This window comes from Colias eurytheme, chromosome 26 (assembly GCF_061535395.1).
Source record: "Colias eurytheme isolate Ceu_HAF_F1 chromosome 26, ilColEury1 Martin Lab GWU primary, whole genome shotgun sequence".
Lineage (NCBI taxonomy): Eukaryota > Metazoa > Arthropoda > Insecta > Lepidoptera > Pieridae > Colias > Colias eurytheme.
Window position 1 is genome coordinate 3,072,057 of NC_143005.1, and position 15,053 is coordinate 3,087,109.

The following is a 15,053-nucleotide window of genomic DNA, read 5'->3' on the forward strand; positions in this document are numbered from 1 at the left end:
GTGAGACCTCGGACTTCGAATCGATAAGTCCGTGGTTCGAGACCAGGCGAGCGCGCAGGAAATAAATTGATTTTTCAATTTATCTGCGCATGTTGTAACATCACCACTGCTCGAACGGTGAAGGAAAACATCGTGAGGAAACCGACATGTCGAAGAATTAAAAAGTTCGATGACATGTGTCATCCGCCAACACGCACTTGGCCAGCGTGGTGGATTATGGCCTGTACCCTCATAGGAGGCCCGTGTCCCAGCAGTGGGAACGTATATGGGCTGATGATGATGAATAATACAGATAAATACTGAACATAAGTAGGTATAATAGATATTAAGTAGTATTAGTTAAAATATACTTTGACTGTTAGTCAAAGTTTATTTTTACTAACAACATGTAAATGAAGAAGAAATAATAATTACCAACAAACTAACCTTTTCTATGATACTTAACACGGCACATTTTTCAAATTATCTTGCTCAACCCTGTTCAAAAATTTGAGGGTTTTGTTGGAACTTTAATATGTCAAAACTATGATATATCTAAACTACGATACAACTTGCTTGCGGAAATGCTCATTACAATTGTGAATCTAAAGAATAACTAACAACATACTATTCAATTTTATTGAGCTGATGAATATCTTTTGCCTGGAAGAAATCACCGTCGCCTAATAAATATACTGTGTTTTCTTATAAAACCGTTACATAATTTATTTTATCTACTTAAATAATGAAAATGATATTATATTTATAAAATATAAAACATATTATTTAAAATGATTAAAAATAAATAAATGAAGCAACTACGATTCAAAGAAAACATCTTTTTCAGTGTTAAAATGCTCTTAGCAATCCTGGATGATGAACTGTATCATGTACTCGGATCCCAGTACGGTCGGTACCTCGATAGCCATAACGATAAATATTATAATCTGATAACCGCAAAGTCAAAATAAAAACATTACTTGTACAGTTGTGAGTGCAAAATTTACGTTTCATTTGGAATAACATTTTTTTCGGTAATAAAACGTAGTCGTTTGATATGTGGTTGGCTGCCCCTCCTCTCCTTCCTGAAAAATATCCTCCAAAATTTCCCGAGATACTTCCAATGATTGAACCATTGGACGTTGGACATTAACTTCAAACATTGACGAAGCGGATGATTACTAATTTCCACTTAATCCTCGCTGCTACTATCTTTACCATCAAATCATCAATTTTCAAGTGGTGTTGTAAAAATATCAGCAGAAATCGTCTTCCAAAGGCGATATAATTTTATGAGCATTGAATCTGTAAATAACAAAATCAAAAGTTAACTGTAAATCTATACAAAAAGCTACTTACAAATAAAATTTTATCAAAAACTACTGTTCCCAATGCACCTCAAAATAATAAAAGAATTCATCATTTTATTATTTCATTCTAAAAGTGTAATATAATACCTACCAACAAAAAACATGAATTGCTATCATTATAAAAAATAAATACCTATAAGTAACAACTTACTTTTTGTGGGAACGCATGATGGTGAAATTTCACAAAACACGAAAATTGCATTTGATATTTTTGGTTTTATGGCATTCAATAGGCATGACGACAGTATCCATAAATGATCGTATTAGTGTTTTTAAGGGAAAATGTATAATAGATAAATTACATATAGTGACTTAGAAATCTTAAAAACATAAGATTAATGAGATTATCAATAAAATAAAACATTGAAATACTGCAGTTGGCCATTTTGACTAAAACACGCGTGACGTCACGCTTAAGTAAACAACTCACGTCAGATGTTTTTTGTTGTTATGAATATGTTGAGAATACGCATTTTTATTTATTTTCTATTGTTTCACGTATGCTTTATCGACTCAGAACAGAAATATAATTGCGAATTCACGAATACATGGTTCGGGGTTCTCCGCGCCAACTTTATACAATCATTTCTTATTATTTTCTCGCTTGAAATAATTACTAACACATTTTTGAGCATTATTTTTATGTGGATTCACACTGCAATACTGCACACCACTTAAAGACTTTGAAATTCGTTTCTATAACACATATTAAATAAATATTTTTTTAATTTTCTTCGCAATGCGTACAAATAATTACGTATTTACTAAAGTGTGACGTCACGCCTACGCCATGACACCTGCGAGCTGTTTTGGCACAGTTAATAAATATTTTTTGGAAAATGGCTTTTATCTTCGTTAAATTTAAGTATATTACCGAAATATAGGGTTTTTATTGTATAGTAAACGTATACACACATTATGGAAGAGGATTTCAAAATCTTTCGTCATGCCTTATAGTCGCTTTCTCTGTCCCTATGTCCCTTTGTATGCTTAAATCTTTAAAACTTCGCAACGGATTTTGATGCGGTTTTTTTAATAGATAGCCTGATTCAAGAGGAAGGTTTTAGTATATAATTTATTAGGTTTTAAACAAAGGGGACGAACCCGCGGGCGGTAAGCTAGTAAATTTATAAAATACGAAGATTTCTAAAATTGAAACTAATGAACGCAATCAATATTAGATTAACTGTAGATAATGGTGTCTAGTTTTACTTAAAATAATAAACATCTACCCTCACTTTAAAAAAAAGAAGTATATTTATTATTTACACGAAATATTATATGGAAGGGAAGATATGGGCTAAAGAGTTAAATAAATAACATAATTATATTTAAATTATTAATTTCCAACTGTGTATTCAGTAGTGTTAACATCTAAATTGATTTGATTTTTACGAAATCTCATAGATGGCGCTGTTACAAAATTAACATTATACAACTTACATTCTTTAAACTATGTTTCTCTTCCCAAGTTACTTAAATGGCAATTGGCATAATTTTTATAGTGTCAATCTAGATATTGTCAAACAACATTTATATATGCGTCATATGATTATTAATTTCCAATAGTTAACGTGTGTTTGATTTTTCTAACACTTCATAGATGGCGCTGTTTCAAATTTGTCTTTATACTGCTAAGATTCATTTAACTGTTTCTCTGCCCAAATTACGTAAATGACATAGTTTTTATTTTGTAAAGCTAGATAATAGCATGGCTTACTCGAAACCAACATTTAAACATGAGTCTTTAGATTGTACGCTATCGTAGTACACGGAATATGTAAGAAAAATAAAGTCTCACAGCTCCTCCCCCGAAGGTGATATCATGATAATATGTTTAAACTATCCTCACCCGACCTCTTAGGAATATTCATGCAAAATTTGAAGTAAATCTATGCAGTACTTTTCGAGATTAGCTCGGTCAAACATACAGACAAACAGACAAAAATTCTAAAAACTATATTTTTGGCTTCTATATCGATTATAGATCATGGATTATGTATTCTTTTAAAAAAATATTCAATGTACAGTTTTGACTTTCCTACGATTTTATTATATGTATAGATTTAATCAATTATTATGATTGGATAACGGGTCTACAATTTGTAACCTGTAAAAATACTACGAAAATTGAAATTATTTGTGCAAATGTTAACATTAATATTGTACAGGCAATATAATATAACAACACCAAGATGTGTAATGCTATTTATTATTTTATATTGATTTTATAGACGCTATTTTATAAATTTGATTATGCGTTGCATTTTTTGTGTTGTTTTTATCGATAACAAACTAAAATCGATTATATATACCTATTGTAATGTAATAATCAGTCAAAGAATATTGTCATATTAATAAATTATAATTTTATAATTATTATGAATATATTTTATCTGTTTATACATTATGTATAATATCAAGACGTTTTAAGTACAATAAAACGTAGGTTGTAGTTTATTTGAAATTGTATTCGAATTAACTGTTATCTATGTACATTGAATCGTAGAAATTACCAGTAACTTTTAAGTGATTTTGATAAATTGTCTTTTTTTATTAAAATAACTTGCATAAAAGGAACTACATGTTCTTATAGGAATATGTGCGTGACATTATAATTCGAATTCCAATCTAAAACAAAAAAATGTAAAAATCAGTTAAAAACATCACAATGTTTTCTCTGGCCAAAAAATGTGAGAATGCAGATAAATCGCAAATTTCTATTAAATGCAAATAGCACGTTTAACTAGTCCCGATATTAGCTGTATTAAATATCGTAAAACACAATATTGACGAAAGATATACTATGGAACATGAGGTTCATGTAGGTTTTGGATAGCAATACCCAAATATGACACATGTATTAATAAATTTGAGCGTTTAACATTACCTTATACATAATAACATTATCATCAAAATAACCCACAGGGGTCATAGATTTATTTTTGCATGCTCATACTTTTACACGTATTTTTTATTAAATTACATAATGTATCGCACAGAAAGTGTAAAAAGCTTATATTTAAGTGATTTTTAAATTAGTATTAAGTCTCGTCGTTCCTTTCACACCAAATTTTAATCGCCTATATTAGCATAATACATTATATTATTATATATTATTTGATTATATTTTTATATGCCGTTTTGCTTGCATTTAACCAAAGCTTGTCACTCGTACCTTGTTGTGTTAAGATTTATTTTAAACATGTATCCATGTTGTATTGCGTATTATTTGAGAATTATGAATAAATTATTGCAAAATATTTTAATTTTATTTATCCTGTTTTCTTCTACTAATGTAAGTTTGTGTAAAAGTTAATAATATGCCTAAACAGATATAAAAAAAAAATTTCACTCAAGTAAACTTTTATTATTTCACATTTCATCAGAGTAAAGCAAGCAAAGACAGGAGGGTTGGATTTTATAAAATAGGCATACGGAAAGAATCAAGGTTATTTTAATCGGTGTAGGTATTGTATTTCCTCAAATCATATCTATTTGTAACAACGCAACCGTTGCGCATATGATAATAATATTGTATATTATTTGTAAATTTATGATCGCGTCAGTTAATTAAAAAAATAAAATATTCAGATTACAGAAGAATAATAATTAATATTATCTTTCAAAAATTTGTGAAATATCGATCATCTCATGCTGTGCAATAGCACAGGTTACTGACGATTTAAATATGATAATCTGGAACCTAGATGAAACCAATTAGAATGAAAAATAGGGTTTAGATAGAAACAATTACTGTTACTTATAGAATTTAATTGTTCCTAATAACCTGCTTTCGTTATCATCTTCGATTCGGAATTCATTAAGAAGTTATTGCTTTTGGGATTCTCTTTTGAAATCAGCATCCACAGAAGCACGATTATTTGAAAGTCTAATTCCTGGATATCCTTGTTCAATGTTTCCAAAGCTTTCTTAGCAGTTACCAATGGAGCGTTGTCGTTCATTGAGGATCCTCGCGATTCCGTTCTCTGCTTTATATTCTCTATTTTAGCTGTAATCTCGTTAAGCATTTCTTGTCTCTCTCTCACTCCTACACTAACTTCTTTATATTCATTGGTTACTTTATTCAATTCATCCAACAGCATACCGTACTTACGTACTAGCGGTTGGAATCGTTCGTTAAGGATATTCTCTCTGGCTGCTATTTTTTCCATGCCAGAATTAATGTTATTGTAAACTTTGTTTAGTTGTGTACCAGTTGTTTTAAACCGCTCACATAATTCATCTTTATAAACCTTCATTTGTGCGTGTCTCGTACGCCAGTCTCTCCCATCCGCTGAAATTTTCAACCTTAGAGCCGGTGCTACCCTTTCCAACTCTAGTTTCCAAGCTTCTTCATCATAAATTTTATTTCCTAATGTTTCAGATTCCTTCTCTTCCACATCACCGAATTGTTCAGCATCTGATTCTTCAGAATAAATGGCCATTTCTTCTTCAACTTTGTCAAGCGTTATCTCTGTTTCATCTTCAACTTGGTCAACGTCATCAACCGATTCTTCTGTATCAGGAATGTCTACAATAGGCTTTTGCCATTCGAAATTTTCTGCCTTCAACGCCTCGTCAGCTAAGACATTAAGAATATAGCTGACTTGATCGCCATAACCTTGTTTCAGCTTATGAGAGGAGAAATCTACAGCTATCTCTTTTTCTCTTAAGGTTTCTACAATCACAGCAATGATAGCATTAGGGTCGTCTTCTTCATTTGGCTGCTCAAAAGCTTTTCCCGTCTTTCGTATAAGCCAAGCAGCTGTCGACGCAAAGACAAAGAACTGTTCACCCGGATTCGTGGACGTAACGAAGTAATACCGGCTCATTGGCTTCATTTTAATTTGCGGTCGCAATTCCGTGTCTATTTTCAATAGCCGCAATTTGTCCATTATGTTCAGATCCATATTGACATTAAGGGTCTGAATAAATTTTATTCCTTTTAGTTTATTTAAAAACAAAAGAACTGGCGCCGTTTAAAATGCCGATCGAGTTCAATAAAACTATATCTGTAATAGGAAATGAAATTTCACCACTTGAAAAAACAATTATTGCGAACAAAGCAAAGGCATTCGTGCAACGATATTTGTTTACATACGGTCGCCTAGCAACCGGCTTATTTTATTTGAGCTTTTCGTTTAAAAACCTTATATGGAATATAACCACAATATAACGTTTTAAATATATTCTGTGTATTCCATACACATTCCATATCATATTTTCCGTAATAAATAAATGTCTATATACAACTGTAATACTTAACTATTAATTTTATTTACATAATATGATTAAAATTTAAAATCAGGATATCTTAAAAGCTTGATAAAATATGTAAGTAATTGATTTCAAGTGACCTTTTCTGTTGCATTTACGTACGTTGATGCATATATTTATTTCATGTAGTATATTTTGAAATAATCATATTTTATGATGTTTCTAAAATTCTAACGTCTTCTCTATACTAAAAAGATCTGAGGAAGACCTCGTAATTCTTAAAACTCAACGGAAAAAATTGGTATCATTTGTAAGCCCACACAGTGATTTGATTTAAGATAAACCACGTTGCCAAGAAGTATACTTTGAATTCTGCCCTTGTGCCTCTGATGAAAGCTACATAGTACCTATCTACGTGCTATTCGAATTTTGATGTAGTTTGCTATAATTGTGAGATTCTAATGATTTAACAGGTTTTATTCCCGTAAATATTATTACAACAAGTTTGCTAATACATAATTTAGATCAAGGAAGCCTTTTGGTGTTATAATGATATAATCTATACTAATAACCGAAACATTTGTTTGTTTGTTTGAACGCGCTAATCTCAGGAACTACAAGACGATTTAAAAAATTATTTCTTCGTTGGATGTACGTGATCCCTAAGTGCATATAGGGTATAGACCGTACTACAGGAGAACCCGGGAGGATTGCTAGTTTATGGTATAACTTTAAAAACACTTAAACAAAGTGAGCGATACGTACCATATAAAATTAAACCACTTGAAGCAAAAAGAATAAACATAACTTTAAAGTAGCGTATATTCATCAAGTAGATAAATACTAAAATATGGTTACCGTCATAACGAATTCGCCTCGCATCGGCAGACGTATCACTTAGAGGCATAAAAGGCTGTCTGACTAATACATAAGCACACGGTTATTACCGTCGTCAAACGTCAATATAATTAGGAAATTTTATATTAACGAGCTATTTGTTAAATTACCGATCAATAAATTATGTTCATTTGTAATTGTTTTTCCTATGATAATGTGTCACCTATTTATATAATTACCTATGTACAAATATGTTTGTTTCTTGTATATGTTGTTAGGTATGTTAATTGTAATATTTTATTAGGCTTTTAAATATCTGTGATTTATGATTTCAAAAGCTATTTTCCAATGAGTCGGTCATACCTACTAACTTCCAATTTGCCTATGACATTCAGAAATGTCCATAAATATTTATAGAATTTGAAATCGTTATTAAAAAAATCTTCTTTCATCAAATATGTACTTATTGTACAGTGTACAGTGTACTTTACCTTCCAGTTGTTCAGAAAGAAGAGCTGACAAGAAATTCTGTATAACCTATGTCGATCACATCTTTAAATATTTTATTAACCGACTTCAAAAAAAAGGAGGTTATCAATTCGGCCGGTATGTTTTTTTTTTTATGTATGTACACCGATTACTCCGTGGTTTCTGAACCGATTTACGTGATTCTTTTTTTGTTCGATGCGGGATGGTGTCGAATTGGTCCCATAAAAATTTTATTCGGATAGGCCCAGTAGTTTTTATTTTATGAGCATTTTTGTCTGTATTTGGAAATGTTGCAAGTGCAAGTTTGAAGTCGGTTGTTTTTAACGCAGTTATTGACTTGTTTGAACATAAAATTAATGGTGATTTTAAGAAATTTGATTTAAACACCAGTGTAATACTAGTTAAAATGGCTCCAATCTCCAAACACACAATTACTCATGATGTAGATTTCCAAACTCTTTTGAATCATTTTATAACGTGATATTACGGACACATCATTACTCGTAATAAACGAATGTTTGCAATTTTTTATAGAGCTCATACACAAAAATTTTACAAATAGCCAACAAACACAATAATTATAATATTATATTATATGTTCATAATTCTAAAGCTCCGTGTGTCCCTGGCGCCTGGGCTCACCTTGTAGACGCGTCAATGTTTTATTTTTGTGCACTGTTATTACGGAAAATATCAAATATTCAACGCATAAATATTCCATCCCAAACATTTTGTGAATAACACGCATTCTGTGAACAGGGCTTTATTTATTAAAACATTGTTGTTTGTTATTAACCTTGTAACGACTAATTTTCTACGTAAAACAAAACACTTTTATGACATCGGCGGACTATCTTTCTTCGGATATATTATCTAGCCTAGATTCCTGAATGTATAATATTTTTATAATAACTCTTAATAGAATTAAAGCTCTATAAATTAACATAAACAATATTTATATCGCGGTAGCTGAGATAAGGTAAGAAAAATTTTTTTAATCGATCTGATATAACGACTAACTCTACTATACTACCAGCAGGTAAAGTAGAGCTAGTAGAGTTCTATAGTAGATATTTTACCTCCTATTTGTTTCTTAAATTTCGGTAATCAAATCATATTTCTGAAATAACTTGATCAAAGGTAAATAATTTATTAAGTAGATACTTAACTTATCAAACGAAACCCAAGATTTTGCGTTACTCCTTTTTGGATTTTGTAAAATATAAACATTCGCATTAATTCAGTCTTATAATACTTTAAGTTTAAATAATAAAAGTTTCGTACCGTCCATTCTTTCAGTTATAAAAAGTGCTCTGCTGATCCTATCGAGACCATATTAGGACGAGGAACCATAACTTCATGCTTGCTTAGTACTGGACGAAAAGGCTATCCGGTCGATTTCACGTATAAAACAAACAAAAAATATAAATGTTCCTCAATAAAGAACGGCTTTATCTCGTATTACTGGCGCGATAAAATTAGATTCGCTGACGACCGCCTGCGCAGCGTCAGTCACGCTTAGCGCTCGCGACGCGACGGCAGAGCGCGAAAATAAATTCAAAAAGAGAATCCGCAACCGTTCCATCAATATTATTTTTTTGTTTTGCGTCGCGTTCAGTGTTACGAAACAATTTTGTGCCAGTGCGTTATTATATCGTGTATGTGCTGCCTTATATTGTGATTCAGAAAACATTAAAACTGTGTGGACGCCGTGTAATGTGTATGCAATAAAGTTGCAGAAGGTGAGTGTACTTTTATGGTTCGAAAGTTGAATTTTTCTGATGTACATTACATTCGGGTTTTGGGAGAGGCCGTTGCTTGTGAAACCTCTTTCTATGTATGTCCGTTTGTGTGACAGCGTGTTACCCGGTTACCTTTTAACCGTTAGATGTATAGAATACCTTGTATTCTCAGTATACTTAGAGATATTGACATGAAACTTTAATATAGCCTTAACTACTTACTTTGTTTTTATAATTGTATTAAATATAGTTAACTAATATGGATTAAATGTTAAAATTACTTGCTCTTGATTTTTTATTGTTTTTTTCTTTCTCATCGATCTTTTATCTTAAAAATTAAACAGAAATAGGGTAGCTCTATAACATTTTGTATAAAGATTTCTTTTCTCATTCGTTATATTTTGGTTAATTAGTTTTTCTCTATAAAAACGAAGTTGTTAAGTTAGGTACAAATTAATTTATCATAGGTGTAATGACATAATTAGGAAATTCACCGTATAGGTATAATTATCTACCTATAATCACTAAATTAACTCTACGTAATGTTCGTGAGATAATGGTAGAGTTATGAAGTAGATATACTGGATATATAATATGTACATAATGTTTTAGCACAGTATTACCATCCTACAGTATGGCGACGAATGTACTTGTGCAGAGAAACGGAGGGGAACTGGCGGGGGGTCGGGCGACGCGGGCCGCTTAATGCAATCACGCTGAGTTTGCATTAACTATCGCGAAAGGATGACGCAGTCGTATTTTTTGTGTAATAATTTTATTATACATATTCTATTATGACGCGCAAAAACTGTTCCGTTTACGGATGTAAATCTACATTGAAATCCCAGAAGGAAACAATATTTCAGAAAGATTGTATTAATTGTATCTGTTGAATTAAAATCAAAGCTATGTATATGTTGTCCTCATTATTTTCTAATCAGATTGTACATCCCAATGCGAATGCATTACTTAGTTAAATGGTATAATATACAATTAAGAACATCCAAAAATAAAGTGTCCACGTAAATAATATTTAGCAGTGCAATATCTGTAATTATATATTTATGAACAAATAATTACATCAGATTTAATAATCGCAATTATTTTGAATGTACATATGAATAAATGATTTCATCATAATATTAATAATCAAAATTGTTTTATTTCCCATTTGTTGCAACCCTAGCGTATTTTCGTGTGGCAGCGTAAGTACCTACGCTGGCGGCGGCATCGCGGGACATCAAAGGCGATTCCTTACTGTAGGAAATAATATTGTAATACTGTGGTTTTAGTTAATATCATAATATTATAAATAGCTACATACCTACCTAGTTAGGCTACTTTTTAAGTGCATTAATTAACATAGTTAGTAAATAGTAAGCTTACATGTAAAAAGTAAATAGCAAGGTACCTACATATTATACACTGTACATGTCAATAAATAATTTATTAAATACGAAAGATAATTAATAATAAAATTATATTAGGAACCTACTAATAATTGACCTCAATATTTTAAAGCAAATTGAAAAGATAAATACTTACTTGCCTATAACACTAACATTATTTTAAAGTGACTAGAGGTAGAGTTTAGTCATGAAACTCGATAAAGTGAATATTAAACAAAGATTGGTATTGAACATTCCAATTCACTATAACAATAATTGAACTACGAATTCATTATCGTGCTTTCATACCTCAAGGCCGACATTTGCCTGAAGGTACGTATAATATATGGCCAGATAATATAATACTATGTATGGCTATTGTTGTATGTCGATCTGCACGACATACAAAATACAATGGGTAATATCATTCTTACAGAACACTGTAAGATACGCATTTCTCACTGCAATGCTTGTTTAAATGTGCATTTAAATTGGTTTAGTTACTTAATTTTGAGATGTAGAGTATTTATTTGTGAAAAAATAATTAAAAGTTTAAAACCTAAACCACAAATAGTAATGAAACTTTTTATGCAGTTAGAATTTCGAAATTGCACAAAGGCCATTAACATAAGGAAGATGAACTTAACTCGTAGAAAAGTACGAGAGAAAGTTTAACTTTTCAGTTCGCAAAGTTGACGCATCACCAAAAGTGTTGCAGCATTTGCTGAATGTCAGTATAGCAGTTAATTTTAACGCTGATTTTCAGCAGTCAGTATGAAAATTTATAACCAAAATGCTCCACAAATACTATTATTATTAACTCTGTTGCAATCGTGACCCAATTCGGACAAGCTTGTTAATAAGTACCATCCTTACTTGTTGGTATCCTTGCAGAATGTTATGGTATATGAACTCCTGTATTCACTTAGTATTTTACTTTTACCGTGATTCACGTCGAACATGAATTATACAGTATTTAAGAGAGTAATAAAAATAGGCTAGTTTAATAAAAAAAATCAATGCCACTAATGAATGGCGTATTCCTGCATTACCTATGGCTATACCTAGAATTGATCGAGTATTATTTACATTATATTTACAAATTAGCGCTGCAAACTTTTTACTTTAGAACTAACTTGTATTTTATTAACTATGGTTTGGACAAGGTAGAGAACGTAGCTTATTTAACAGAATACCTTTTGTTTATTGTAATGTATGTATACCTTTAATAATTTATACAGTTTAACAAATATCTTGTCCTGTCCATTGATCCTAAAAACATTTAATTTAAAAATAAAATATGTTCAATACAGGAAGTATTTTCAAGGTTTATACTTATAAACTTTATACAAAAATGTCTACAAAAATACAAGAAATATGCAATCAATTCTTTGAGTACTACAAGTTGCGTTATTAACTTTTTATGACTTCAAAATCTGAAATAGCTATTCATAAAATCTTGCAACGGATATTAAAATGTTTTAATGAAAATCGTTTGATTCTGAACGCAATATAAAAACTGCAGTATCAATCGGAATGTGAGAAGGCCAGACAGTTATTTCCGAACGAACCACTTGTGTATGTCTGCATTTCAGTAAACTCTGTAAAGTGGCACCACTTATTAATTTATAAATTTATTATCTACCCACCCATTTCATTAACTATTATTGAGATTCCGTAAATCTATAGACTGCAGAAACAAATCCTTTTGTAGTTGTAACTTTCTTTATGGCGAAATGAAAATTTACCTGAAAAAAATGTTAGGTACTATGTAGTACTCAAGTAAATCACGGTTAAAACAATTCAATTACTTAAATTTTAAATAGCACAGTACTATTTGATTTCAGAATCATTCTCAAACTAGACGAGCTTTTTTATATCATATCATATTAATTTAGTCAGATGACATTGTATACAGTATACCTATCACATTTGTGAGTTGTGACCTTATCCTACTTTATTTTAGAGTCAACATCATTATAAAATATTTAAACGTAAAAAAAGCTTAAGTATGTGAAATTAAAACATTTCAATGTTTACATAGTTAATAATTACCTAAAAAGTCTTATTATGCTAACATAATTGTAACAATCCACGGAAATTGTTGGTCATATTACTTAATACTGCACATTACTAAATATAATTCGAAGCTGAAACATTACTAAGTAAGGTAATAAGAAACGGAAGGACGGACACATCTTTAAGGTCAATTTGTGGTCGGTCATAACCTATATAAATTATAATAAACAATGAATAAACATTACAATTTGTGCATGCAGCATGACGTTTGAAGTGGGCAATAATAACATAGCTATAGAGATATTTTTTTTTGTTAGTGAAGGAGTATCTGCTTGGTACGTAACTCTTGTTGTTGATAACAAATTCGATTTAATATTATAAATTCGAAAATATGTGTGTGTCGGTTTGTTTCACTTTCATAGCTCATTGCAACTGCATCAATATTGCTTTTTTATATTGAGCCATAAAAAAGGATGATGATTTTTAGAAAAGCGCGAGCTTTTTAAGCTTTGAAGTATAGATATTGTGTTAGTACAGCTATAACTGAGGATAATATAATAATTGATATGAACTTATGATATAAACAGATACCTAATTCAATTTAAGATATTTTATACCATTAAAACTGCTTTTGAATGGTCGAATACGTAGTCTGCTAAACGTGTAGGCAATTCAGGGATAATGCATCAAGAAACTGACTGCTTCCCAGCATGCTTTAATTGCAAATGCACCCATGCACTGGGTGCATTTTTATGCCGAAAAATAAACTTTATTTTTCTATTGAGAAGTAGGATAAAGTATAGAGCCATAGAGCTCCCTTTATGTAGGTACTGGAAGTTTAGACCTACAGCGTTGTGGATTCCTTTACACCTACACATATGTACTTAAAACGAATGCAACATGGAAAAGAACACAATGTCTCAAGTAAAGGCTTATCGCGACTCGTTTCGAAAGCAGGGTTCAATGACCGGGCTCTATTAAGCCGGTTTGACATTGAGGTTTCGAGCTCATTGTTAAATATTCTCTCGTCACTTTGACATTTTGTTAACATTACACCGTTTTTGTTTTTGGGACAACGCGAACGGTGTGTTCGCGAAAATGCCAGCTCCGCGTTCTAGAGTCAATTAGATTAGTTATAATTTTGCTGGGAAAATTGTTCCATTTTTGTGAACTTAATTTTATTGGGAGGCCATTAAAAAGTATTGTACCTAACTAATGAGATTTGGAAATGTTATTTTTACTTTTATCAGAATCAATTCTTTCACTTCTTAAGTATAAGGAACTAAACTGTAAAATAAGCTATCTATGTATGAAATTTGGTACATAAAGACTATCAATATTAATTATAATCCCGGTTAAAAGATATTACTCTACGTTTTTACTTTTTACACCCAGACAAGGATAGTTTTGCATTGAAGTTTTGAATCAGAAACATAGAATAAAATATAAATATATCCAATGAATTTTTTTCTCATATATGAATATCAATAACTTTGCAAAACACTATAGATGCAACTGTATCATTTTATCTCACTTTATCACTAATTAAATATGTTCAAGATAAGTCTGTGTAACAACTAACAAGCCACCCATTAAGCTATTATGAAATCACATGTTTACAAAAGACTTGCCAACACTAATAATTATCTATTAACATTGTGAATATGCCAAATCGGTCACTATATTATACACCAAACAGCATAGAATTGAGACACCATATTGAGGTGATGAAAAATTTATAATCTTTCCACAAATTATTGATAGAATGCCAATTCTGCAATTGGCCTTGGTTTAGTCGTTCATTTTTGATTATGTCTCTTTTATACGGAGCACTGGTTATTCCTATGTACCTAGTTCCTTCTATACAATGGCTTGATGTCTTGGTTGACACCATACTACTACATTTCAATATACAATATCTTTAATATCCAAAAAATTAGTCATATTCGTAACTAACATAATGCCTATCTTCTCGCTAACTAAATCACAGAACAAGCCCTCTTCATTAA

At 30.9% G+C, this 15,053-nt stretch overlaps 2 protein-coding genes across 2 annotated transcripts in view; one reads left to right on the forward strand and one right to left on the reverse strand.

The window, feature by feature from the left end:
• Positions 1 to 5,131: 5,131 nt before the first annotated feature.
• On the reverse strand, positions 5,132 to 6,462 carry IFT57 (intraflagellar transport 57). Its single transcript, XM_090116943.1, has one exon. It carries the CDS (start codon positions 6,260 to 6,262, stop codon positions 5,132 to 5,134), a length of 1,131 nt encoding a protein of 376 aa, XP_089973069.1. The 5' UTR covers positions 6,263 to 6,462.
• Positions 6,463 to 9,388: 2,926 nt separating this feature from the next.
• The window catches only part of LOC149897098 (uncharacterized), a 36,331-nt gene continuing 30,666 nt past the window's right edge, over positions 9,389 to 15,053 (forward strand). The window contains exon 1 of the mRNA XM_090116850.1: positions 9,389 to 9,637. The gene's annotated coding sequence lies outside the window, so the exon portion shown is untranslated. The remainder of the gene's footprint in view (positions 9,638 to 15,053) is intronic.

Coding starts and splice junctions, on each gene's coding strand:
- IFT57 (XM_090116943.1), bottom strand. CDS start 6,262: ATGGATCTGAACATAATGGACAAATTGCGGCTATTGAAAATAGACACG.